Genomic DNA, 27,055 nt, shown 5'->3' with positions numbered 1-27,055 from the left:
GGGTGTGATTGTTTTTCTGTATTTATAGGCCACTCACTGCAATTTACTTACAGGTCCTTGGTCTTCCTCTCCTCCCTAGCAGGTGAACTGGGATCCAAGTGAGAAAGCTCTGGGGGAAGTTCTTTTCCCTGGGCAAGCAGCCATGCCCGCTCTTCTCGGAGCTTCCTTCTCTTGGCTCGTTCTGCAGATAGGGGAGAAAAACTGTTACGTTCTTGAGAAGTTTTCTTGCACAATGCCCAGGGTTTCAGGAGGTCATTCACACTCCTGTGTGTCACCAGTGGAATTAACATAGGGTTGGAGCAACTCCTCTTTGAGGAAAGGTTATAATGTTTGGACCTTTTTAGTTTAGAAAAGGTGAGAAAGTGAGGATATGATAAAGGTGTATAAAATTATGTGTGGTGCAGAGGAAGTAGGTAGAAAGATGTTTTGCTCTCTCTAATATTAGAACTGGAGTCATTCAATGAAACTAAATGGTTAGGGATTCGTGAAATACAAAAACGTACTTCTTTATGCACTGCATGAAATTCACTGCCACAAAATGTAGAGATTAGACAAATACAAGCAGAATAAGGATATCAATGAAGCTACCAGCCATGATGACTATATTACTTCTGTCAGACTAAGACAAGCAATCATTGCCATTAAACAACTAAACAGAGTGACATGCTGGTGTACAATGCTTGTGAAGTGAATATCATGCATATAAAAATAAACTGTAGACCAAGAGCAACTGAAAAAAACCTTCCGTAAAGCTGATCCGCCTACCTTCCACTGCCTTGACTTTCTCCTCCATTTCTCGTTTCCTTTCCTCCTTCAACATTTGTTCTTGCTCCTTCTTCTGAACTGCCAGAAGAATTTGACGTTCCTCCTCCTCTTCCCGTCGTCTCTGCTTCTCCATTCTGCTGAGCACCACAGGAGTCACCTGCAAAAAGAAACACAACTACTTATTTATTATTTATCATATTTATATCCCATAATTTATGTCAGGTAGGTCAGACTGAGATACAGTGACTTGCCAAAAGTTAACCAGTGAGCTTCAGGGTTGAGTGGAACTTTGAAGACCAGTATCCACAGCCCTAGTCATTACAGCACGCTGGGTTTCAGCTTATGATTGCCTTACATGAAATTATTGCAATAGCTGATATACCTTTGTAGCCCTTTTATAGCCTTTAGAAACAGACTTGACTCTGAATGAAAAATTGGATCATTTGTACATTTTAAAACAAGATACTATCATCATAGGAAAGCACCTCCCTGTAATTTTTCTCTTGGTCATATAAATGTACATCCACGTGATTAAATCAAGGCATAACTGCAGGAAATGTATTGTTTGTTTTCAATGACTGCATTTCACATATATGCAGCTTGATTTCAGCACATACAACCACATTTATAAGAATGAATAGTCAGGGAAGGAACATGTGATAATTGCAAAAGGTGCATTAGATGCACACACACTGTCACATAATGTATACTGGCCTGAAATGGGAAAATAAAGCTATTCTTTACAATGCCACTGCTGCAGCAAAGAAGAACCAACTGGGAAGTTATGAGAGGGCAGACCCTGCCACCAAAAATCTCTACAGTCTACATTTAGAATGCTCTGAAGATGCAGGCTTTTCTATTTGTATGCTGGAACAGTGAACACAGAAAGAATATATGTGGAATTGAATATTGCATCAGGGATAGGTTCAGAAAGTACTATAAAAATCCAACACTGAACAACTGGGACTTAGGACAATGCTCAACACAGACAAGTACCTATCAGGGACCAGTATTACAGATATTTACAATAGCACAAACTACCCCAATCCCAAGCATGAGTGCCTCTTCACCAGGGCAATCTTTTTGGGGGGAGAACATATGCGCTCCCCCCAAAAGATTGCCAGAATCTTGTTCAGAGTATGTAAATTATTTGATTGCCTTAAAAGAGCCACTTTATAAGAAGGTAACCATACCACAAGTTTTAGGATGGTCTTTTATCTTCTTTTGGAAAGTGCTTTGCCAAGAAATGGGATTGGATCACATTTTTACAGCAAAAGGTATCTCCACCCCCCCCCCAGATGTGTTGAACTTTCACAGAATGCTTCATGTCCCCGAAATGGCACCTTTTGTTATATATATATATATATATATTTGCTTTCGTAGATTTTCACGGGTACAGGAATGCAGGTTTTGGTGTCCTCGGGTGTCTTCCCGTGTAAAAGTTGGGGTGTCTAGGCGACGTTTCGACGAGGTCTCACTCGTCATCTTCAGGCTGGTGCTTTCGGCTTCTTGTTACTGGAACAGAGCAGGATCTCAGTGTTTGAGTTCCTATAAATACTGTTGAGGAGGTGTGGTGTATAGCCTCCAATGTTCTGGGCAGAGAGGAGGTTCCCAGGCTAGTGTGCCTTTTCTTCTTTTGTTCCTTAATTACTTGAGGGATATCTTGAGTGATTTCTTGAGTGATTTCCTGAATCCCACTTAGGTGGGTCATTAGGTGTGGATTAGTTGCTAAAGCCTTCGTGTCTTGAACTCTTGAACTTTGTGAAGAGTTTTTCTGAGAAGATGGCTGTACTGCACTTGGTTGTGCTCTGGCTTGGCTTCGTGTATAGGGGCGAGCTGTGGTTTTGTGGCCTGTGCCAGCCAGATCTGTGTAGGGATTGCAGGGGGGTGCAGCATCCGGAGGTGCCACCCTGGTTTGGCTACTGGATGGTGTCTGTAATTTATCTGTGGAGAGGGTCTGGGTTTGGGTCTGGTGTGGTTGATTGGTGATGGCGTTCTGTGTGCCTCTGGATCTGGTGTCAGATTTTGTGGGGAGGGCTAATTTCCAGATGTCTGGCAAGCGGGATGTGTCGTCACGCTTGTTCATGTTGTGAGGGTGTTTCTCTATCTCGATGGCTTCCATGATTATTCTCTTGTGGTGATGTTCCATGTTAAAGAGCAATTTGGAATCTGCAAAATTAATTTCGTGTCCTGTTTCTTTCATGTGTTGGAAAAGAGAGGAAGTTTTTTCTTCTTTTTTGACGGCATTCTTGTGTTCTGCGATCCGTGCATTTATTCGTCTGTTTGTTTGTCCAATGTACGTGGCTGGGCAGACTTTGCAGGGTATTTCATAGACCCCTTGGTTTTCCAACTGAATTTTATCCTTGGGGTTTCTGAGGATATTGGCTATTTTTTGGTTGGTGCAAAAGGCTGTTTTGATATTGTGTTTATGGAGGATTTTGCTAATTTTATCTGTAGTGCCCTTGATATAAGGAAGGAGGGCTATGCCATTGTTTTCTTCTGTGTCTTGGTTTTTGGGGGGTGTTTCTTTTTGGATTAGCTTCGTAACCCTGTTTTGCTGGTATCCATTGGCAATTAACACATTTGAGAGATTCTGTAACTCAGTTGTCAAGTGGTCTTCGTCAGCCAGGCGTTTGGTTCTGGAGATGAGAGTCTTGGCTACGGAGTTTATTTGTGCAGGGTGGTGGTGTGATTGTGCATGTAAGTAGCGGTTGGTGTGTGTTTTTTTCCGGTAGAAAAAAACCTGATGGCTCCCTAGGACACACTATCTACCGGAAAAAAACACACACCAACCGCTACTTACATGCACAATCACACCACCACCCTGCACAAATAAACTCCGTAGCCAAGACTCTCATCTCCAGAACCAAACGCCTGGCTGACGAAGACCACTTGACAACTGAGTTACAGAATCTCTCAAATGTGTTAATTGCCAATGGATACCAGCAAAACAGGGTTACGAAGCTAATCCAAAAAGAAACACCCCCCAAAAACCAAGACACAGAAGAAAACAATGGCATAGCCCTCCTTCCTTATATCAAGGGCACTACAGATAAAATTAGCAAAATCCTCCATAAACACAATATCAAAACAGCCTTTTGCACCAACCAAAAAATAGCCAATATCCTCAGAAACCCCAAGGATAAAATTCAGTTGGAAAACCAAGGGGTCTATGAAATACCCTGCAAAGTCTGCCCAGCCACGTACATTGGACAAACAAACAGACGAATAAATGCACGGATCGCAGAACACAAGAATGCCGTCAAAAAAGAAGAAAAAACTTCCTCTCTTTTCCAACACATGAAAGAAACAGGACACGAAATTAATTTTGCAGATTCCAAATTGCTCTTTAACATGGAACATCACCACAAGAGAATAATCATGGAAGCCATCGAGATAGAGAAACACCCTCACAACATGAACAAGCGTGACGACACATCCCGCTTGCCAGACATCTGGAAATTAGCCCTCCCCACAAAATCTGACACCAGATCCAGAGGCACACAGAACGCCATCACCAATCAACCACACCAGACCCAAACCCAGACCCTCTCCACAGATAAATTACAGACACCATCCAGTAGCCAAACCAGGGTGGCACCTCCGGATGCTGCACCCCCCTGCAATCCCTACACAGATCTGGCTGGCACAGGCCACAAAACCACAGCTCGCCCCTATACACGAAGCCAAGCCAGAGCACAACCAAGTGCAGTACAGCCATCTTCTCAGAAAAACTCTTCACAAAGTTCAAGAGTTCAAGACACGAAGGCTTTAGCAACTAATCCACACCTAATGACCCACCTAAGTGGGATTCAGGAAATCACTCAAGAAATCACTCAAGATATCCCTCAAGTAATTAAGGAACAAAAGAAGAAAAGGCACACTAGCCTGGGAACCTCCTCTCTGCCCAGAACATTGGAGGCTATACACCACACCTCCTCAACAGTATTTATAGGAACTCAAACACTGAGATCCTGCTCTGTTCCAGTAACAAGAAGCCGAAAGCACCAGCCTGAAGATGACGAGTGAGACCTCGTCGAAACGTCGCCTAGACACCCCAACTTTTACACGGGAAGACACCCGAGGACACCAAAACCTGCATATATATATATATATATATATATATATATATTTGTTTGTTTGTTTGTTTATAATGTTCTATATCTCACCTAACAATTCCAAGTAATTACTTATATTCTGAAAACTTGCTCTGCGCCTGTAACTTCAATCAAGATTTAAAAACCAGAAAAAAATCACAGGCATTAATTAAAACACTATGTAACTTCATAAATATACTAAAAAAAAAAAAAATAGCTAACATAAATTCTCTCTCCCCCCCCCAGTATTTCACATTAAAAGCATATTTAAAATCAATCCTTTCATCTTCTTCTTAAATATGTGAAGGTTCTGCTGGGCAGCTGGCTCCAGAGGTCACAGCCACAACAGGAAAGTCACTCTTCTATAGTTATTTCCTGCCTAGATAGGATCACAATCAGGCCCTCTTCAGTAGATCTTAATGGCCATCTGCCCTTGGCCATTAACAGATTTCAAAGCATCAGAAGCTAACATGCAGTCAGTTTGTGTTGCAGAATTAGCTAGCTATGTTCTGGTCTTCTTGTTCATATTAGGAGTTGGCAGTTGCATTGTGTGCCAATATAGTTTTTAAGAGCCATCCTATATACTAGGAATGGCTTACCATTTTGTCCTGATGACCACTTCCACGTTTAGCTAATCCTCCACAGAACGCATGCCAGTAAGTGAGTGTGTTCACTCCACACTCTTGTACACACATTCACACACCACACAGGACAAACGTGTGCAAGACATGGGAAACACACACAGAGGAACAAAGCTCCCTTTTTCAGTTGATCCATATTGATTAGTCAATGAGAAGTTTTGCCTCTTTTCTGCTTATCAAATAACCTCCCTGATGCATAATCAAATTGTTTAAACTTCATTGTTCACCCCAGCACTCTTTCTATTTTTTTAACTGGTAGGGTCTTGGGAGAGGGGAGATAGGGGTTAGCAAGCCCTGCTATGTAGGGAGCATTATGGAAATTGATTCTACAGACAAAGTTGATAGTTGCCAGAACTCTACAATGCAGGAAATGTTAGTGTTTGTATGCAGCAGAGGAAGTTAACTTTAGTTAAACGAATTCTTGCTTGGAGCACACCTTTAGTTGAAAGGCATTCAGACTGAGACATGGTTTAAACAAGAAAGCTTATTGTAAGGAAGTACATTCTAGTTGAAGAAACAAAGAAGCAAAGCTATGCTTGCCCCTTTGTTCCCAGAAGATTGATCCAAGATGACCTCTTGCCTTGAGGTCCAAATAAAGTGTATGAGGAGGAGCAGGAAGTTGTAAATGAAATGCAATACCACTGTAAACATCAAAGAGATAGAGAGAAGGCAGCATAGATACAAAGGTACAGTACTACAGGGATAGACTGGGAAGCTGGAGGTCTCTTGCTCTATCTGTCTTAACCCATGCAAACCCCTCTCAGAAAGCTGAGATGCACCCAAATTAGGAAATATTTGTAGAGAATATGGGATAAATACAAAAAATTATTGGAGATAAAAACACCACTTTGACTCTCATCATTGGAAGCCATGGTGGTAAAGAAAAAGAATATGATAGGTTGGACAACTTGTAGAAATTTATTAAAACAAGAGGGAGAAGAGTTTAAATTAAAATAATTTAATGATTTATCAGGAAAGTTAACATGGATACAATATCATTTGAATAAAGTATTTAAGAAAGATAGGAAACGAGGGTTTGGGGAACAAATATCACAACTGGAGAGAGGTCTATTGGAATGCAATGTTAAAGTGCTGTCTAAAACGTATAAGATATTACTGGAATGGGAGACAAAGGATGAGCAAGTAAAATCTTCAATGATACATTAGGCAATAGATGTTGTTGTAATATAGATATGGAAGTGTGGGAACGATCATGGAATATGGATATAAAATGTACAGCATGCTATGGTTTAAGAGAAAACTACATGAAAAAGTTATATAAATGGTATCTAGCACCGAGTAAACTGGCAAAAAGTATAACTCAAAGAGAAAGAAGGTACAGTCGCACCTTGGTTAATGAACACCTTCCGAGTCGAACGTTTTGGCTCCTGAATGCCACAAACCCAGAAGTGAGTGTTCCGGTTTACAAACGTTCTTTGGAACCCAAACGTCCGATGCAGCTTCCGCTCCTGCAGCCAATCAGAAGCCACGCCTTGGTTTCCAAACGTTTTGGAAGTCGAACAGACTTCTGGAATGGATTCTGTTCAACTTCCGAGGTACCACTGTACTTTCTATAATATGTGGTGGCCTTGTAGTAAGGTTAAATAAAGCTTACTGTGAAGCTTTTCTTCTGGGAATTATAGGGACAAAACTACCTAAACAGTATAGAAATTTATTCATGTATGCAACTACAGCAGCAAGAATGTTATTTGCCCAAAAATGGAAAGAAGTCGTCCAGACAAAAGAAGAATGGATACAAAAACTTATGACTATGTAGAAATGGTGAAACTTACCAGAAAAATAATAAATTAAGATAACAGACTTTTTATAAAAGAATAGAAATGGTTTATTGAATATTTACAAACAAATTGTAAACATATAAGGTCATTGGCAGGATTACTGTAATAACCTGCAGTTTCATAAGAGTATATAATTGGAAGTAGATGAATATAAGTTAAGTTAATCTAGGAAATTATAAAAATAATTTTAAGGAACCGCAGTAAGGAGGAAGGAAATCTTGTTTTGAAATGTTAAAATGACTGTAAAAGTATTGAAATGTATATAACTGAAAATCACAAATTTTTTTAAAAAAAAAGACAAAGAGAAAGAAAGGGTGTGACAACTAATTTTTCAGTTTACACTTCAGTTTTCAAACTGTTCCAGGAAAACTGGAAGCAAGCATTATGAAAAGCAGAATTACTAAGCACATAGAAGAATAAGTCTTGCTGAACCAGCAAGGGTAACATCTGTTTCACTAACCCTTTAGAATTCTTTGACAGTTTCATTAAGCATATAGAGGCAATCCAGATGACAAACAAACTTATCCCTCCCCCCCAAAAATCAGATAAAGTCCCTCAAAATGAAAAGGATTGAAAATAAAACTGACAGTATCATAATGCTGTTATGCAAATCCATGGTGTGACTTCAATCGGAATACTATGCACAAATTTGCTTGCCTCACCTCAGAAAGGATATCGCAGAGCTGGAAAAGGTTCAGAAAAGGGCAACCAAAATGACCAGAGGGCTGGAACAATTCCCAAATAAGTAAAGGTTACAACATCTGCACCTTTTAGTTTAGAAAAAAGTGAGCAAAAGGGAGGGGTATGATTATTTACACCAGCTATGGTCCAGTTAGTATCTAAATGCCTCTATTGGTAGGACACACTTGAGACTTTACTGCAATGGCTTACAATTTTTGCTTATAGAATCATACTACTATTTCAGCTTATAAAGCCAATTATACTATTCACAACTACCAGATTATTGATATTTGCACCATCTGGCAACTTTTCTACCTCATTTGTAAAGTTTCATGGCACAGATACATCTTAAATACCACAAGAAAGAATAATTTTATTGCTTCCTTCCCTCTATAGGTTATAAATTATCACTGAGGCCTACTGCTTGCTGAGGAGAGTAGCTGAACAATATAACAATCTGTTTACGGATGTTTGCCAGTGGTATATGTGGCCCCAGGAAGGTTGCCAAGAAGGGAATGCAGTCCTTAGGCTGGAAAAGAACTCCCTGCCATGGCTATAGAAGAGCTTCTATAACTATAACCCTTCTCCCCAACAATGCCACTTTAGATGTCAGGTGGAAATTCCCATGGTTGAATGAACCTTCTACCTAGAAAACTCGGTAAGTGGAAGGAACAGTCAATCATGGGAACCTTTGTCTGCAACCAGAAGTGGCACAGCCCAGATATAGGTTCACCACTGCATTGAAAACTGGGTCTTCAATGCAATCTATTTCCTGAGAATTAATGATCAGCTGGAGCCTCCTCACTGCCCTTCAGGCCTTAGCCCATCATTAATTCAGACAAAAGCCTGCACCTTAGCCATTATTGCTTCATTTTTTTTCACCTGCCTGCAAATGGGACCTGAGGGGGCACTGATAAATTGCTAGAAAGGCAAGCTAGCTTCCACCCTAGATACCCTAAGTGCCTCTATATTTGTGTTGTTGCAGAAATGCTATTTAGTCATTTCCTTCAGTAATGCTTCCTTGGAGAATTGTCTGACATCATCTCCCATCCTTGCCACCAGCAACAACAATGCATTAAGCAAGGTCCCTAGGCCCCTGCTTTGTCCTTTAATAGAAGAATGCTACAGTTAGACAACAGTAAAAAAAATCATAAGACATGGGCTACTTTACAAAATGAAAGCAAGGCAGAGAACTGGATACAAACACCTGTTCCTCACATCAGAATGCAAGGTGTCCTTTGCATGCAACCCAGCCCACCAAAGTGAGCTTGTGTATTTGAACTAGTGTTGCCAGTGTATCCAATTAATCCCAAGATAGTAATTTAAAGAGAATCAGAGCAATTAGACCTTTTATGCTATTTAGTCCATTTCATCTGACCACTCACAGGATCGTCCCTATAGAATTTATTGAGATACAATAGTGCCTGAATACTTATGCTTATGTGAGGATTAAAATACTAAAAGATAATCTCCCAAAATACACAAACTATTTAACTGATTTTTCTAGAGAGTTATTTACCAGGACTTTCATATTTTACTGACAGTTACGGAGCTAGTGTCAACAAATAAGAATTTCAAAGGGCAGTGTACATCTCTAACAATGCTCCAGCCCAAATTCTACAGGAAAAAAACCAAAGTCAAAATCGGGAGCTAACTACATTATTCAATACAATCTGATTCTTTTGCTAACAATAAGTATTTCTCTTACAGAACTATTATACAGGTGGGTTTCTTTTATACAACTTACACACTTACCACTGAGCATCCTCTAGATCAGGGTTGCTAACCTGGTGCCCTGCTTTGGATTGCAACTCCCACCAGCCCCTGCCAGCATGGCCATGATCAGGGATGATAGGTGTTGAGACCACAACATCAGGAAGGTACCATGTTGGCTATGCCCAAATAGTTTATGGCATGGCAGGCTTGGAGAGCGGGGGGAATAAAACCTATGATTGGATTTATAGGGAAATATACTGTGAGTTCACTTTAGATATTATTTAATAAATGTTCTAATTCATGTATAGGTTAAATTGTATTTTTAAAAGTCTTTAAAAGTGTTGAATTCTGTCATTAGGTGACAGCATCCAATGCTAAATTAGAATGGGGGGGTAGGGCTGCATTCCATGAATATTTTATTCTACCACAAAATAAGCAATTTTATTATGGGTGCTATAGAGAGATAAAGTGTTCCTCATGCAATTAAGGCATGGTCTTCAGGCTGCAGAAGTGTGAGCCTCTATGTAGTGCAGATGGGCTGCAGTTTCAGTATCATTTCTTTGCTCAAAATAGGACTTCTTCCCTTGTCATGGTACTGTCATCATGCACCAATCTGAGAGCAAAAATGGCCCTGAGGTTGCAGCTGTTTAGGGCCACAAACAGCAGCAGATTGTTGCACAAAAAAGGAAGTATGGGGGGAAATTAAGTTTTGGGAAAACATTTCAGATGGATGCCAAAGCTCCTTTTCATACAAAAAAATATGTGCTGGAGAGCTTTCTACTATATTCTAGTTAAAAAATGCAAGGTCTATTCACAAATGCTGTGTTATGTGTAGCTTTTTGCATAAACCCATTTTGTTACCCCAAGCTAAATCAAAACCTATGCACACATAATTGCATTTGCAAAGATCCACCCCATTGTTCTGTCTCCCTCCCTCTGCTGACTCTTCTCTGCCAAAATTTAATTTGTTATCTCTGAAGACTTTGGACCTGTCTTACTTTATATTGTTTTGCAAACCATCATGAAAACCAATTATGTTATATGGTGATCCAAACCATTCAGTTTTTAAAACTTAGTTTGGGCTCAGCTGTAACTGAAGTTGTGTTGGTTCAAGCCAATGAAGGTTCAGGAACTGATTCAGTTCAGTTTAAGCCCCAGCACACCCCATTCCCAACAAGATGCCATAGAAACACTTTTTTGAGGAAACAGAAAAATTGTTGGGTGATAAATTGTATGAATGTGAAAATGCCTTTGGAGTCATGAAAGCATGTCTGCTACTTTGCTGAAGCACCACTCACATGCCTGCAGCAGAGGGCACTGTGGACTATGCAGAACAACAGGCCCCAAGGACTTCTGCTCTCTGCTCTAATATAGTCCCCCCAAAAGAAATTCTCTCTCAGAGTTCAACACAAGATGTGCAGTCCCACATGCCTTGGTCTTGCCTCAAACACAGCCCTTGCTCCTTCCTCTTTTCCCCTATGTGATACCTACTAGAATTTCCGCAGCTTCTTCTTAATGAAGGTGCTGCTCAGAAGGGTTTTTTTTTAATGAGAAGCTAATCTGAACCACCTGTTTGAGAAATATTGCAAAGGATTAGAAGCCTACAGAGCAGTTACATATTTAAGCAGCATCTACATCTTGGAACCAGACGGAAGGGGCAACACCACAGATGCCATACATGGTCAGAAACAAAGAGATTCGGGTGTTATGGCTACAGTCTTAACAACTTCCCTGCATCATGTGCTGGAAAGCCTTCCAATTTAAAAAGAAACAAATACAATTCAATGAGACAAAACACTTGGCATTGTGTTTCCCTGGAAATGGGTATGTCCAGAGACTTGCATCCAGAATAACTGCTACCCCTCCCCTCCCTGCCTTCACTCCTCAGGTGAAAAATTAAAAGAGACTTGGGAGCTTATGGGAGTGCCGACACACACTGGCCCATAGGCAGCAATTAACTTATGCTAAGCACCATGGGTCCTACAGCAAGCCTCCTACTGATTAGCACCCATTTGTTTCTCTACATCCAAATTTTCAAAACTTTCCTGCCTGTACATAAATATGCACCTTCTTATTTCCTGGATGATGATTTTTGTTCTAGTACTTCTTGCACCTAAAAATGAAAATAATGCAGCAGTGCACACTCCACTCCTGGGGCTGCTCTGCTAAACAAGAGCAGGGGCTCCCAGGATGAAGAAGTGTCACTTTATTCTCATTAATTAAGCTGAAAATATTAATACTCCTTGGTTCCACAGTTGTCACAGGGTGTGCCAGCCAGTTCAAAGTTGATCTTTATTAGCAAAAACACAATCTCCATAGACCGGGCTGAGTGTCAGACCTAATGAGCACATCAGTGCATTCCCTATGGATCTTATTCTATGAAATTAGTTGCCGATACTAAAGGTTCCCTCCTCCCCACAGCTGTCTATGTCTCCTCCTCTGCAGGGCATTCCCCAAGCAACTGGAGACTGTGCATACATGCAGCCAATCTCTCCTCCAACCTTTTCATGCCTCTCCTGGTTCTGGGTGACAGAGAGGGAGGGGAGCTTGTCACAGCAGGAGGGGGAGACACCCATGCCTCTTCACCAGCCTCGTTCAGCGCTGTCTCTTGACCTCCCTCCTCCCATTCGCCAGCTCAGCTTCTGATTCTTGACTTCTCTCTGCCACAGACTCTCCTAGCTCACTAAGCCTTGTTAGCCTTTCAGCTTCCGACACCTCATCTCACCAGCTTTCTCCCTCTGACCAGTTTCATCATCAGTACATAACTATTCTTTCCTTTTCACTTCTGTATAGCAAGAAAGGCAAACGGCTACTTCAAATATGTAACTGCAATTTTCAGCAAGGCAGAAAACAACTTCAGGTATAACTTGGTGTGAAACACAGATTTTGGAACGCACTGATTTGTGGTGATATAGTTCAGGTGCTGACACTACGTACCATCTCATTTCCCAGATGTTGAAGTAATGGCTGAGTCTGCCATTCAATGCTTTGAAATGCTTCAACAGAGACCTTTGTTTCTGGATTAGATTGAAGGCTGGAAGTTCTGTGCTGATGACAACCAGATGGCTATCTGGGAGGTAGGCATTTAGCCAAAAATTCTTTCCAACCCACCTCTATATTAAATGAAGACATTTCAAGAGCTTTATCTATATTTCAAAATTTCTTCATAACTGATTAAATGAAGTTGTCATCTATTTAAGAACAAATCTTGGCTTAACAGTAAGGTTTGTTTGAAGCAAAACAAACCACAATCACTGGTTTGGGCATAATGTTATGGCAGGGATCATGGCTTCCTGCTGCTACTCATGCTAGAGAAAGAGAACTGAAGCAAGAGCAATCTTCATGGTTCATGTCTGTGGAATGCCATCTCCTAACATATTTTGTAGACACCAGTCCTGATGGGTTTCACACAAACTTACAAAGACATTTTTATTTACTCAGACATTTGGTTGTTGACTGGAGGAAATGTTTGGTCATGGTTATGCTTCATGGTTATGCTGCTGCCATGTCAATTTGATTTATTGTGGTTTAATTTTTTATATTGCTTTATTTTAGGATTGTATTATATATTTTGTTGTACCCCACTTTGGGATTGATTTTCATGCAGAACTGGTTATACATTACCTGAATAAGTAAAACTAATAATTAAGGTTACTATGATGTGCCAACTGTGTTATAGTATGTGTGATGAGCTTCCAGAAAGAAAACAAAGGTGCTGGCTGATGGCAATCAGGCGTAAGTTTCCTTAAACATAGGCCTGAGATCTGTATTGTATTTATAAATAATAAATATACCAATATATCCAAATGAAGTTGCCTTACCTGAAGTTCTGTTTCTATGACCTAATTTTCTACTTGTTACTGAGGTGAGCACATTCAGTGATAATGCTGATGGGTGGCACTGTATAGCTAATTTGTGCTAACCTATTCTGCTATTAAAGGTAAGGTAAAGGACCCCTGTATGGTTAAGGTGACTATGGGGTTGCGGTGCTCATCTCGCTTTCAGGCTGAGGGAGCCGGTGTTTGTCCAGAGACAGCTTTCTGGGTCATTTGGCCAGCATGACTAAACCGCTTCTGGTGCAACGGGACACTGTGACAGAAACCAGAGCGCACGGAAACACCGTTTACCTTCCCGCTGCAGCGGTACCTATTTATCTACTCGCACAGGTATGCTTTCAAACTGCTAGGTTGGCAGGAGCTGGGACAGAGCAATGGGAGCTCACTCCGTTGCGGGGATTCGAACTGCCAACCTTCCAATCGGCAAGCCCAAGAGGTTCAGTAGTTTAGACCACAGCGCCACCCGCATCCTCTATTATGCTATTACATAACACATTACCTCTTGCCTTATTGGCTTTATGTGCTGACGATCAGACATCCACCTAGGAGAAAACTCCATTCGCTGCAGACGTTTCTCCTAAAAAGTGGTGAAAGAAATCAACATGGAACAGCATTGGTACAAAGGCTTCGTATTTGGATGTATGTCAGGTTCTTATCTACTGCAAAGAATGCACTTGGAACTCTACAGCAGTTCTAGATAGCCAAACTTCTTCACTTTCTCCCCTTGATTACTGACCATCTGAATTTAACCATGGCACAATAATGCAATTTACATCAATCTTCTGACTTTTATTTCATTGTGAAGAAAATCTAGAGCACATATTGTTAGCATATGCAGATGCCTCAAATATTCAGAGAGTTTGTGTGAATGATCTAGAAGTCAAATGTTTTCTATTATACATTATCCAGTTGCCTTTTTTCTCTACAACTATTGCCTCTCCAGCATTACCTATGTGTATCCTCCTTTTTTTCTCCACTAATTTGTGCATGTTTTAAAAAAAGAAACAGCAAAAAAATCCAGATGTTACAAAGCACATAAGTATGTTTGAGAAAATTTTTATCATTTTTTTGAGGGGGGAGGGGGAATTCCAACAACATAACTTTGATTATATGGTCACAGAATCTGGGCCCTATCAATTTCTTCTTCATATAAACAAAAAACAAACCTGCTCTCAACTCTCAAATTATTCAGATACTCCTTCTTACCTTTTGTGCAATCATGTTGCAGATCTCTGGCAGGAAATCTTCACTCAGGAGCTTGTAAAGCTGCCTCTCTCTTAAAGATGTTCTCTCTCGGAAGCTCTCTGTGACCTGCTTCCACTCCTCTTCTGTCTGACATAGCAGCCACCATGTTCCATGACCTGGTCCTTGAGAACCTTTGACAAAATAAAGTAAAAATGCTAAGCAATGAGAGCATAAGCACTAATATGACAGGTATCACATGACCTAACATGTACCAATAAGCCACAAGTAACACAAGTGTGTTAATTTTGTATGAGGAATGGGATGGTGGCTTCCTAGGACAGATGACCAAACATTCAAAAAGGAGAGCTGAGCAGTCATGAGAGACTTCAACTACACTAATATCTGTCTGAATCCAAACTCTGCCATGATATCACAGATATCATTAAGGTCCAACAAATTCCTCCATTGCCTTGCTGACGATTTCATTTTCCAGAAGGTAGAAGAAGCAACAAAGGGATCATTTATTTTGGACCTGGTCCTCATCAACAGGAAGGAACTGATCAATGAGGTAGAAGTACTGGGAACATTGGGAGAAAGTGGCCATGTCCTCTTGGGTTTCATTATACAGAGGCAAGGGAACGCTGAGTGAATTTACATACGCACTCTGCACTGATTTCAAAAGGCTTAAGAAACTACTGGATGAAATCCCATGGTTAGAAATACTCAAAGAGAAGGAAAGCCAAGAAGGGTGTGAGTTTCTTGAAGGTGAAATATGAAAAAGCATAAATACAGACAATTCCAACAAGAAAGAAAAGTGGGAAGCATCTAAAGAAAGCATTCAGACTCGACTGCCATTACTTTAAATACAGAGAGAACTGTACAAATGAAATTCTAATTAATACAAGCAGGCCTCTTGTTCCCTATCTGTTTAGAATGAATTTGACAAAAGAGAAAGGATTATCAGGAAGCCCTCCATCCTGAAACACAGTATTAAAAAAATTAACTATGGTCCATAATTTCCCCTTACCATTTCTCATCTGTGACTCACACACAAGTGCGTTTTCTTCTGCCTTCTCTCTATGAGCAACAAATAAAATAAACAGTATTGTTAGGAAATGATATAGAATCATAGAACTGTAGAGTTGCAGAGCTGGAAGGGACCACAAGGGCCATCTACTCCAACCCCCTGCAATGGAGGAATCTTTTGTCCAACAAGGGGCTTGAACATACAAACCTGAGATTAAGAGTCTCATGCTCTACCGGCTAAGCTATAAAGCAAATTTAAGCAAAGTAATACATTCACTGCTAGAATGAAACAAATACTGCCACTGAAATGTCACAGCACTTGGTAGATATTGATGTAGCTCAGTTTTAGCATTAGAAGGCAAATCATAGGCTACACATGGTCATAAAGTTCAATTTGAATTCAGGTCCCCTTCAGAAGGCTTTATATTCAACAAGACTTGTTCACATTCATCCCCTGTTACTTATGCCACAACTTTTTCATCATCCCCTTCATTTTCATTACTGTCAACATATAGATTGTAAGCTCCTCTACTCTGTAAAGCATCATGTACTCAGATGACACTACACAAACACTTGCATTTGATTATCTTTGGTTAATATTTCAAACATGGCATTTCTTTACCTTAAGAGATTCTCCTCCAGTAGTTTCTTTCGTTTTGGAGGTCGCCCTCGTCTTTTTACTATTTTTCCAGGAATGTTTTGAGTGCTTGTCTGTATCCCACATCCCCTAGAACACATTGAAAAGTTACAGAATAGCTACAGAATATGATAGTAGCAGTTGGCAAGAGCAGGAGGGTAACAAGAGAGCAGTGACCATAAGAAGCACTGAAACAGCTGCTAGGAGTCAAGCTAGGAAAGACATTTGTTCCAAGGAGGGTAACAGAAGAGAAGGGCACAGCTACTTGGGAAATTAATCCAACAGTGGGCATGACTCTTTTTCCAGCAGGTAGTAAGTAAGTGTGGCAAAATGTGTCTCAAGTGGCAGAATTCTTAAGATCTGCAAGGCTGTACTTGGTTTTAGCTGCCCTATACAAGAACCACTCTGGTATAATGCCTAGAGTAGAATTTTCTCCAATTCCCAAGTACCATCTTTGTAACAGATTCCTTGTGAGACCTTGAAGCAGTCACTTTCTTAGCTTCACTTCCCAGCCTGTAAAATGGGAACAACAGCCGCCTATCTCAGAAGGCTTTTGAAGGGGCTTTTGAAGGCAAACAGAATAAAAACAATAAAATACTCTGAAAACTCTGCATATTTTGTAATTAAGAGGAAATAAGTAAACTTGTTGATTTTGTAGCCCTTGCAGTGGTCCTCCAATCACTATTCCTTTCATAAATTTGCTCCTTTGTGGCACTCTCATCCACCTTATCCTTGCTACAAAGGTAAGTTTGTACCTGTCTGAAGGCATTTCTCCATTTGGTTTCATGGGTTCCTCTTTGTACATACGAGTGCCGTAGAAATACCAGTAGAGGGCACCGTTGCCATCCTCACCCAGCGGTTCCACCCGAAGGCTATCTGCATCCAAACCCTGTATTTGAACGCAAATATATAAAAAGACAACGGTGGAAAACCAACCACCAACACTTGTCCACTAATACTGTTTAAAGTACAGGCATCTCTGGGGTTCTGGGCACCCTGTAACGTGTTTGAAAAAATAAGCCGTCCTTTCTTGGCTAAATATAAGTTCTTCATGGTCACTTCATTTTGACAATGCCCTCTTTTGTGAACCTAACAAAGATGGACAAATAACACTGAGTAGCTTTTTATGCAGCATGAAACAATCATATAACAGTTTTGCACACAACATTTGATTCAACCAATATATCCACCTTCTGTTGGCCCAGCACATTTTTCTGCTGTTCAGTATCACTGCTGCATTTGTTGCACCCATCTTAAAACCCTGACTGTACCCACCAGAGGTGGTGTACACAGTCAAACTTCATCTTGCCAAAAAATGGTCAGATGCCTCAATTCACTGTGAGATTTGCGCGCTACAAATATATTCACGAGAAAGGCTAATTAAAGCTTGCTAAAGCCAAACCCAAAGTGGCCTCTTATACCTTTCATAGCAAAACAGCAGGTGGGCTCTCCCTCCTCAAATGCCAAAATTCTAAAGTTCCACAAAGACCATACTTGGCTTCAGCTGCAAGCAGGTGCATCTTCTACCACAGTATTGCAGTAACAAGAGAAGTCACACCTGCTGAACGTCTCCCTTCAAGCAGCAATGAAAGGACCTTGTCTGATATAATGGTTGCCTGCACAACACTGTTCCGGGGATTATTTCTAAAGCGGCATTATGCATGAAACCGGTCATCCTTGAACTTTTTTTGGAAACAACCTGATTGCAAAACTGAATTCCTGATAACTCTTGGTCATAGATACTTACTGAAAAAATGACATGAGATAATTTATTCCAGTGTAATGACATTCAAATGGATTAATTGAGTGGGATACTTCTGAAAATGTTTTCACCTGTGGTTATGATGGTTGGCTGATAAACTCACCCTCTATCTGTGGTAACAAGCCACGTGGTGAGGCAGGCTTTACAGCTCCTCTACCACCTCACATATATGTACATTTCACACTGTGTTGCAAATCCACACTGGCTACATTCAGACAATCCTACAAACCACTTTTTGGATCATGGCTTAGTGTTGTACATGCTCATTTTGCAGGGGCAAAACTAGGCTTTATTTCACCCGTGTCAAAAAACCCAGTTGGGGGGGGGCATTTGTGTGTACACACACACAGATCCTCAATGGGTGCCTCAATGGTGCCCCTCTGGAAGCTTCACCCAGGGCAAAAAACCCCCAGCTACATCTGATCTGACAAAGTGTGGTTTTAGTCAGTCTCTCAGACCAGGATCAAACAACGGTTTCTGACATCACACTTTATAGAAAAAACTTGCTTTTCATTTTAAAAGAAAAATAAATAAGCCTGCACATGGAGGAACACATTAATATAATGCTTATTTCACGATCCCCCAAATCATGGTCTGGATTTAGTCACTATGAGATTATAAGCAGACACCTCACAGTAAATGGCCATCCGTAAGCCTCAGCAATGTCAATAAAGCATTTAAAAATATCAACAAATAGGTTACATACATTGAGTAACAGAAATGACACAGACAATTTTGTTGAATGTGGCATCCTTTAAAAAAATACTTTACTGATAACCCTGAAAAATGGAAAGCAATGAAATCACAGATTGGACTTTGGCAAACTTAAATAGGATGATCCGTACTGGAAGGAGGGCGTAACCCTCCCTTTTGTAATTATTATATATTGGAAATCAATAAAACTATATTTATTTTTAAAAGACAACAAGAAAAAGCATCCGGGCCAAATGCCCTGAAGCACTTTTCAAGAAAAGATACTAACTTTCCTTAAAATGCTATGCCTTCCTTACAGTTATTTTAATTATGATTAACACTTGCAACTGGAGGGCCACATTTTATGCAAAGAACAATAAAAATACCTAGCCTCTCTTAACTAGTAACACAACACAGCTGCTGTTGGCATTCACAATAATCACTGTATCTAACAAAGGCTGGGTTCTATGACCACATGCACATACCAATGCCTATCAACCAAGCATAGTAAGGGAACAGTCTCTCCAAAACAACTCAGATTTTACTACTACCTGTGGTTTTCAAAATTAGCAAATGCCTTGTGAAGACATTATGCAGAAGTGTGTGTAAATAACTCCCAACAACAACAAAAAAGGAACAAAAAATAAATTACAGCTAGAGACAATATAGTGTTGCAAACGAAAAGTTCCCACGTGTTGATGCTTAGTCTGGCAATCAAACAACAACAAGGGAATGCATGAAGCTGTAGTCCAGAATACTTCCTACCTGACATTAATCTATTAAAACTCAGATAGCTTCTCAATATTTCCACAACCACCAATGAGCCTTCTTTAACACAGAACACTGATTCACTGAACAAATGCACACGAGGCATCAGTAAATCAAAGATACCAGAGAGCAATATCCAATTTCATACACTTGTTTCTTCAGGTTGTCCAGTTTGGGAAGACTAAAGACATCAAACAATCCAACAAATTAAGCCACCTTTTAAATGAGCTTAGTAACAAAAAGTGATATAGAATGTACCTATGAACACAAAGTGTTAACTTCTTAGTGGAAAGTGTGTACCATTCCACTTTCCAGTTCCCTATCCAACATCTGTCACCACCCAACACACCTTGAGTAGGTCAAAGACATCATCAGCATCAAGTCGGTAGTCACAAAGGCGGTGCAGGATCTCCACACGAGTGCGCAAGGGTAGCTCTTGGAAAGTAGATTCTCGTAAGGGATTAGGCTTCCCTTCCTCCAGTTCCCAGCGATAGTTGATGATGTCCTCCAGGTAGCCATGAAATGTCTGAGACCTAATAAAAAGAACATATGTTCATAAAGTACCTTACACAGCCTGATGAGGAATTCATCGTTAAATAGCTGACATATATAAAAATTATGTTTTGGTAAACAGGCACTTCAAAACTGGTCCAGTTCCTTGCATGTGGTTAGGCTTACATGCTCTGCTCATCTCACAAAACAATTTATATCAAATAGGACAATAGTTAGGAGTTATTCTTTTGTATAAAAAAAATTTTACAATGATTTTTAAAAATAATGATTTCCATAAAGGCATACATGTAGAAAATTCTGTAAGATTGGTAAACATTTGTTGTTGTAAAAGAACAGCTTTTTAAAAATTGGTACAAGGGTAATGGACTACAATTATCAGACTGCTAGAGTATTTGTCCTTAAAAGAAGCAACTAAGAGAGGGTAGTCTAGCAGCCCCCATGAATTTTCCATTAATATATTGAATCAGAAAGTTTTATATGTAAATCAAATTTAAATCGAATTCAGCATTTATTGGCATAGTTTAGACAACAATGTCATAAAAGATAAATAAATAAAACATCTATAAAACATTGGCAATCCAGACATATGTATCAGTGTAGTGCCAGACATATGTAGTGCTATATGTATCAGAACAGGAGTAGGAAACCTTTTTGGTCCAGCAAGTCACATCTTTATCTCCTTCCACCCTTTGGGCCAACTCTGACAAGTGGGCAGGGCCAGTCACTTGTTAATCATCTGACAGACACCTGACAAAGCTGGTCTGCAGGTATGGGGAAGATCAAAGGGCTTGCTCAGCTTTGTGCTCATTGCTTCCCAAATACCCCCAAACCAGCTGATTATTGGGCATTTGAGATGTACAGTGGTACCTCTGGTTATGTACTTAATTCGTTCCGGAGGTCCGTTCTTAACCTGAAACTGTTCTTAACCTGAAGCACCACTTTAGCTAATGGGGCCTCCCGCTGCTGCTGCGCTGCTGCCGCGCAATTTCTGTTCTCATCCTGAAGCAAAGTTCTTAACCCGAGGTACTATTTCTGGGTTAGCGGAGTCTGTAACCTGAAGCGTATGTAACCTGAAGCATATGTAACCCGAGGTACCACCATATCGCATAATGGTCTGAGGAAACCCTGTGCTTGGCTTATGGTTATATGATGTGACATACAATGTCAGATGAAGGCTTGCCCAAAACATCCAGCCAAGTCATGTCAGGCCAAATAAGTTGTTTTAAAATTTTAAAAAACCCATAATGTGTAATACTACGTTTTAATACAGTGGTGCCCCGCAAGACGAATGCCTCGCAAGACGGAAGGGTTTTCCGTTTTGGAGGCGCTTCGCAAGACGAATTTCCCTATGGGCTTGCTTCGCAAGACGAAAATGACGAAAATTTTTGAGGTTTTTTTCCCCGCTCCCCAACCCCTTTTTCTGAAGCGCTAAGCTGCTAATAGCCTTTTAGCAGCTAAACCGCTAACCCCTTAAGCCTTAAAAAGCCGTTAATAGCCCTTAAACTGCCAATAGCGCTAATAGCGCTAATCCGCTAATGGGCTTGCTTCGCAAGACGAAAAAACCGCAAGTCGAAAAGACTCGCGGAACGGATTCTTTTCGTCTTGCGAGGCACCACTGTATTAATGTTGTACTAATTGTTGTAACCAATCCTGGGAACTTGGGGTGAAGGTGGTTAATGAACTGTAACAACAACAACTGACTAGTTTTGTACCACACATTTACCCTACAGCTACCTGGTTACTGGTAATTAAGAATCCAGAGAAATAAATGAAATAAGAATGTTGGTGGTAGCAGGGGTTTAGGTTTATTATTACAGAGAAGGAAAGAAAACACACCGTTCCTTCCACAATTTTTAATATGCTGCACACTGCTTGGTTTTTTTTAGTATTAGCAGTCTATAAAAATAATATAAATAGAAAAACTCTGAGATTTTTTTTCACTCAAACAATCTCAAGTAACTAAAAACTGAACCAAGTACAGTGGTACCTCTGGTTACAAACTTAATTCATTCTGGAGGTCTGTTCTTAACCTGAAACCGTTCTTAACCTGAGGTACCACTTTAGCTAATGGGGCCTCCCGCTGCCACCAGCGCACGATTCTCATCCTGAGGTAAAGTTCTTAACCCAAGGTACTACTTCTGGGTTAGCAGAATCTGTAACCCGAAGTGTTTGTAACCCAAGGTGTTTGTAACCCGAGATACCACTGTACAGTTATGTAAAGGAGACAGGGGAAATACATGATTACCTATGTAGTTAACCCAAAGAATCCAGAAAGTGTTTTCTTTTCTTTGCATTTTCTTCCATCCTGCTAAGTATCATGACACCAAGAATGAAATTCTGGATATAATAGCTTTATAAGAAACAATTAAGAACATCTTCCCTTGAGGCAGCTCAGCAGATGTTCATACTTAGAATCTGATGATCACTGTACTAGCATTTCCTCCCAACTAGAAACTTCCCTCAGCCCATTGCTCAGCCCTTAGAAACAATGCAAACCCTTTCGTCACAGAAAATGGCATGGTTCACTTGCGGATAGGGTTGACAATAATTTTACTGATTCCCTGTGCCTTTAACAGCACCTTGATCTACAGACAGAAGCAGGCAACAATGTGCTTCTCAAGGCATGAAAAGCTTGACAGATTTCTGCAGATCAAACTGCTGTTATAAATTAGACTTTTTGTGGAGGTTAGTTGGCAACCACATTTGCTGAACTCTGCATATCCTTCAGGATACTGCAGATATGCACCCTAAGTGATCCTGTAAGCTGTGGTGACAGTGTGGCTGCAGCAGTGGCTGTATTCATCAGGACTGGGCTGGGGGGTGAGGTTGTGGTGCAAGGCAATCACCACCAACCTGACCCATCACCGTCTCATGCAACCGCACCAGCAGGACAGCATAGTGATGTGTGCCCCCTCTCACTACTAGCTATTTTTTGCTTTTTAAAGAAAGATCTTGGTACTTGGAGACTTGGGGAAGTGAAACAGGGATTTTTTTAAAAAAAAAAATAATTTTGCAACAAAACAGGTAAAGCAAAAGATGTTTCTTGAATTCTTTCAAGAAATAGTACATTTATATATAGTAAATTCAGTGGATGTTACAAGCTTTTAAACAGGATGGTAAATATGTAGCTAATATTTGCTTTGTTCCTTAATGAACTAATTGCAGAGATGTTATAGCTGAGGTGTTAATACTTTGGTTCTGAAACAAGTTGGTACTTTTTGTCAGTTTCCTTTCTATGAATCTCACTCCTGAGGCTCCTCTATTAGTGTAATAGACTACGGGATCACCACACCATTCCCAACTGGTTTCAGAATATTTGTCTCACTCTCTGGAAGACCTATCCCCTGCATACTGAATTTAGACCCAAGTAGAGTGTTCCCTTACAACTCCACTTCTCCCTTCTCCAGTTCAGCTTTCCAGTTCTCACTTGTATGTATATTTTAAACGACATTAGTCACTGTCTTTTAATCTATCACCTAGTTCAGAGACCTCCTTCTCTGGCTGTAGACATTTTCCACAGGGTGGGTGCTACACACAGTGTAGAGGCTATACCAGTGGCGGAACGTGTCTTCATGGTGCCTGGGGCGGGTGGCATGGGCACGCCAAGGGCATGCACCCTCCTTTCAATGAGTCTGATTGGATTGATTGGAAGGGCGTGTGACTTTTGTGTCCTCCTCATGCTGCCCTGCCACTGCCCTCCCAGAAAAATGCACCTGGGGACATCGCCCCAGCAGCGCCCCCCAGCGCTATGCCCCTGGGCTATACTCCTATCCAGCTGAATGCCAGGAAACCAATTTACGCCTGCTCTCCATCCCCCACCAAGAGCTGTCTCTAGCTCTCTGGCTAGCTGTACCCACAGCCAATCAGAGTGAGTCTCCAGCGCAGTACTCTGGAAGCCACACCACTCTGGTGGAATTTGACAGCACAGCATCACCAAATCTCTGGTCTACCTGAGCTTTCTGCCACAACAGGTAATGCTCTCTCACTCACACACCACTGCTGCTAAATTGAGCACAACCCACAAGTTAAGAATATTGCAAACTGACAAGTAATTGACAAGTTCAATTGACAAGTCACCACCCCAAGGCCCCAAGTTATGCAAACTTAGAAATATCTGAAACATTAGTCTTGCTTCAGTCCTGTGGTACAAACAACCAGGACCAGACTGTTTTGGCATTACACCTGAAAGCAGTTATGGCTGGGATGGGTGGAGATATAACTCTTAAGATTAAATATTCAAATTCAAAGTTCCATGTTTAGAATCTCCTTTAGCAAAATAAAATGTGGATTTAGAGTACTTAATTTTAAACCTTAGTACTAAATATAACAATCCATTTCTCTGTACCTGTTGGCAAGCAGCACAGATAACCAACTACAGTCCGTTCTTAACCTGAAACTGTTCTTAACCTGAAGTACCACTTTAGCTAATGGGGTCTCCCGTTGCCGGAGCACGATTTCTGTTCTCATCCTGAAGCAAAGTTCTTAACCCGAGGTACTATTTCTGGGTTAGCAGAGTCTGTAACCTGAAGCATCTGTAACCTGAGGTACCACTGTACTGAACAAAGCACCACAAAAAAACCCAAACACCACAGACATGCTTGTGGAGTCAAACAATTACTTTTATGACTGGCTCACATATAAACATTCAATGATTTATCATTCCCTGAAACTGCTGACATCAACAATCCTATTAAGAGACTCCTGGCCCGGATTTCCTCCAAGTTCCAATCACTAAATGATTGATGACACACACCCCTCTCAGAAACCATTGACCATTTAAGATTATCATTAACATTCAGTAAGACTGTCATAATGGAAACCTAACTAAGAAATAATTCTTCAGCCTGTTTTGTTTGTTTTTCTCTGTCATAATTGAGAAATGGATTTGAAATGCATTATCTGAGCATATATTTTTTTCCAGTTCTACATTAAGAACATGTTTGGAAAGAAGCAAAGTTTATCAAGTTGTGAACTGTTAGCTTGTGTTTGGGCTGATGAAAATATTTATTTAAAAAAGAGTCTAGCTTTTAAAAATTAATTAAACACATGTTATAAAACCCATCAAGGGGCTATTTTGAAGACTCTGAAGGGGGAAATATGAATTACTTTACAGTCTGGCACAACTTTTTGCTAATTTTTGACAGAAACTGAAAGAAAATCCATTATTAAGATGAATCAATCAAATCTGGTGCAAACTGAGTAGCGCATACTTCACAGCAGGAAGGTATTTCCAAGAATTTTTCACCAACATCAACCAATTGAAGAAGAGATAACTGATTAAAACTTTAATTTTTTAGAGCCAATTAACATATTTCACATTGTATGCCTAAAAATCACTACGTATGCATACCTAATATGTTTTCAGTGAGAGGGATCATATAGTAATTATAGGGATCCATGGTTGGCATCATTCCTTATGTATATATGCAATATCAAAAGTGTTTATACTGCTATGTAATGTGTGAGTGAATCTGCTTTGACTGATCAATTAAAGCAGCCTCCCCCAACTTGGTGATAATTAGTACCACATGAAACAGTGCCCTCAAGAGTTTCAGATACCCATCAGCCCAAGCCAGCAAGGCTATGATCGATAGGCATTGTAATACAATATTTGTAAGGCACTAGGTTGTGAAAGGTTGAGTTAAACCTCCCAGTGCTAAACAATATGGTTGTTGAGAAACAAATAGAAATGGGTGTCCACAGCAAATTACTAACACTTGAATCCTGATGAATCAGAGCATTTCAGACTGGCTATCAGGAGCAAAATTCATATGCTCCTTGTATGTGCAGTAGCAAATATCTGAGAATGTGTATGTTGGGTGACATGATTGAAAATAGGCAAGAAAACCTCAGTGGTTGTTCTTTTCTTTTTTTCCATTTCTTCTTGCTGTTGAAACAAACATATTGAGCCATGAAATTTCCCATTTCCGGAAGATGGCTAGGATTTGAGCATTTAATTCCCATTTCCCCCAGGGAGAAGAGTCTGTTGACTCAACCAATCATCTTGGGTATTTCAGTTTGACTTTTACATAAGTGGTTAAAACCAGAAGCTTCCGCCCTTCTGCCCCACATAAGCCGCAATGAGCCTCTGTTCTTAGCAGAGCACTCCAGGTTCTCTTGTCAATTTGTGTAGACTACCACTGAATGGTTGTTGCTTTGATTCAGGCTATAATGAGAACCTGAAATGGGAACCAGATGTTTGACAGAATTTCCAGCTACCCTCAAACTTCAACTTTATCTTTCCTTCTGTGGTAAGTCGTTTTCCCAAACGAGCCTAACCATTTGCTTTCCCAAACAAATATTATTTTTTATCCTTGTTTTTGAATATCACTATTAAGATTTTTAAAAAGGAAGGAAGGAAGGAAGGAAGGAAGGAAGGAAGGAAGGAAGGAAGGAATTGCATTACAAGAAAGCAATGGTGTAAATAAGCAGAAGCACCATGACTCTTTCATAAATTGATAGGGAGGGGGTCATCATACTGGAAGAAAAAGATGGTTGTTCTGCACTTTGTTTACACTGTGACAAAGAAAGGCAAATACATCCAGGAATCCTGTAGAGCTTACCTAGCTAAAGCTATCAGCATTCTGGAAGAACACTTGCTAGCTGACATTTTGAAAGTAAAACTGGCAAGACTATTTCTATTAAATAGTTCCATACACAAGGCCTATTCTGAACACATTTATTTATTGACTTTAGAAAAGTTATTTCCATAAAAGATTCCCAAGGTGGGGAAAAATAATGGTAATAAAATCAATGAAAACAACTATCAAAGTAAGTATGTATTTTCAACTGTAATGGCAAAGAAGAAGCAATTGTAGCTTTGATAGATTCAGCAGCTAAAACTACAACTACCCAGAAACTACAACTAATCCAGAATGCAGCAGCTAGACTAGTGACTGAGAGCGGCCATCGAGACCACATAACACCGGTCTTGAA

At 40.3% G+C, this 27,055-nt stretch overlaps 1 protein-coding gene across 3 annotated transcripts in view; it reads right to left on the bottom strand.

Annotated features, from left to right (window-relative positions):
- Positions 1 to 27,055, bottom strand: part of CECR2 (CECR2 histone acetyl-lysine reader) — a 110,577-nt gene that overhangs the window by 18,368 nt on the left and 65,154 nt on the right. For all 3 annotated transcript variants that reach the window (XR_014502591.1, XR_014502592.1, XM_083401753.1), the window contains exons 3-10: positions 19,956 to 20,139; positions 17,139 to 17,272; positions 16,369 to 16,473; positions 15,748 to 15,797; positions 14,742 to 14,911; positions 14,035 to 14,112; positions 766 to 922; positions 52 to 181 (exon numbers count right to left, since the gene is read on the bottom strand). Coding sequence is in view for 1 of the 3 variants with exons in the window: in XM_083401753.1 (XP_083257879.1) it covers positions 52 to 181; positions 766 to 922; positions 14,035 to 14,112; positions 14,742 to 14,911; positions 15,748 to 15,797; positions 16,369 to 16,473; positions 17,139 to 17,272; positions 19,956 to 20,139 (1,008 nt within the window). In the remaining 2 variants the exon portion in view is untranslated. The remainder of the gene's footprint in view (positions 1 to 51; positions 182 to 765; positions 923 to 14,034; positions 14,113 to 14,741; positions 14,912 to 15,747; positions 15,798 to 16,368; positions 16,474 to 17,138; positions 17,273 to 19,955; positions 20,140 to 27,055) is intronic.

This window comes from Podarcis tiliguerta (genome assembly GCF_965153285.1).
Source record: "Podarcis tiliguerta genome assembly, chromosome: 10".
NCBI lineage: Eukaryota > Metazoa > Chordata > Lepidosauria > Squamata > Lacertidae > Podarcis > Podarcis tiliguerta.
Note: the sequence above shows the minus strand (reverse complement) of the source record. Positions and strands in the feature narration are given on the sequence as shown.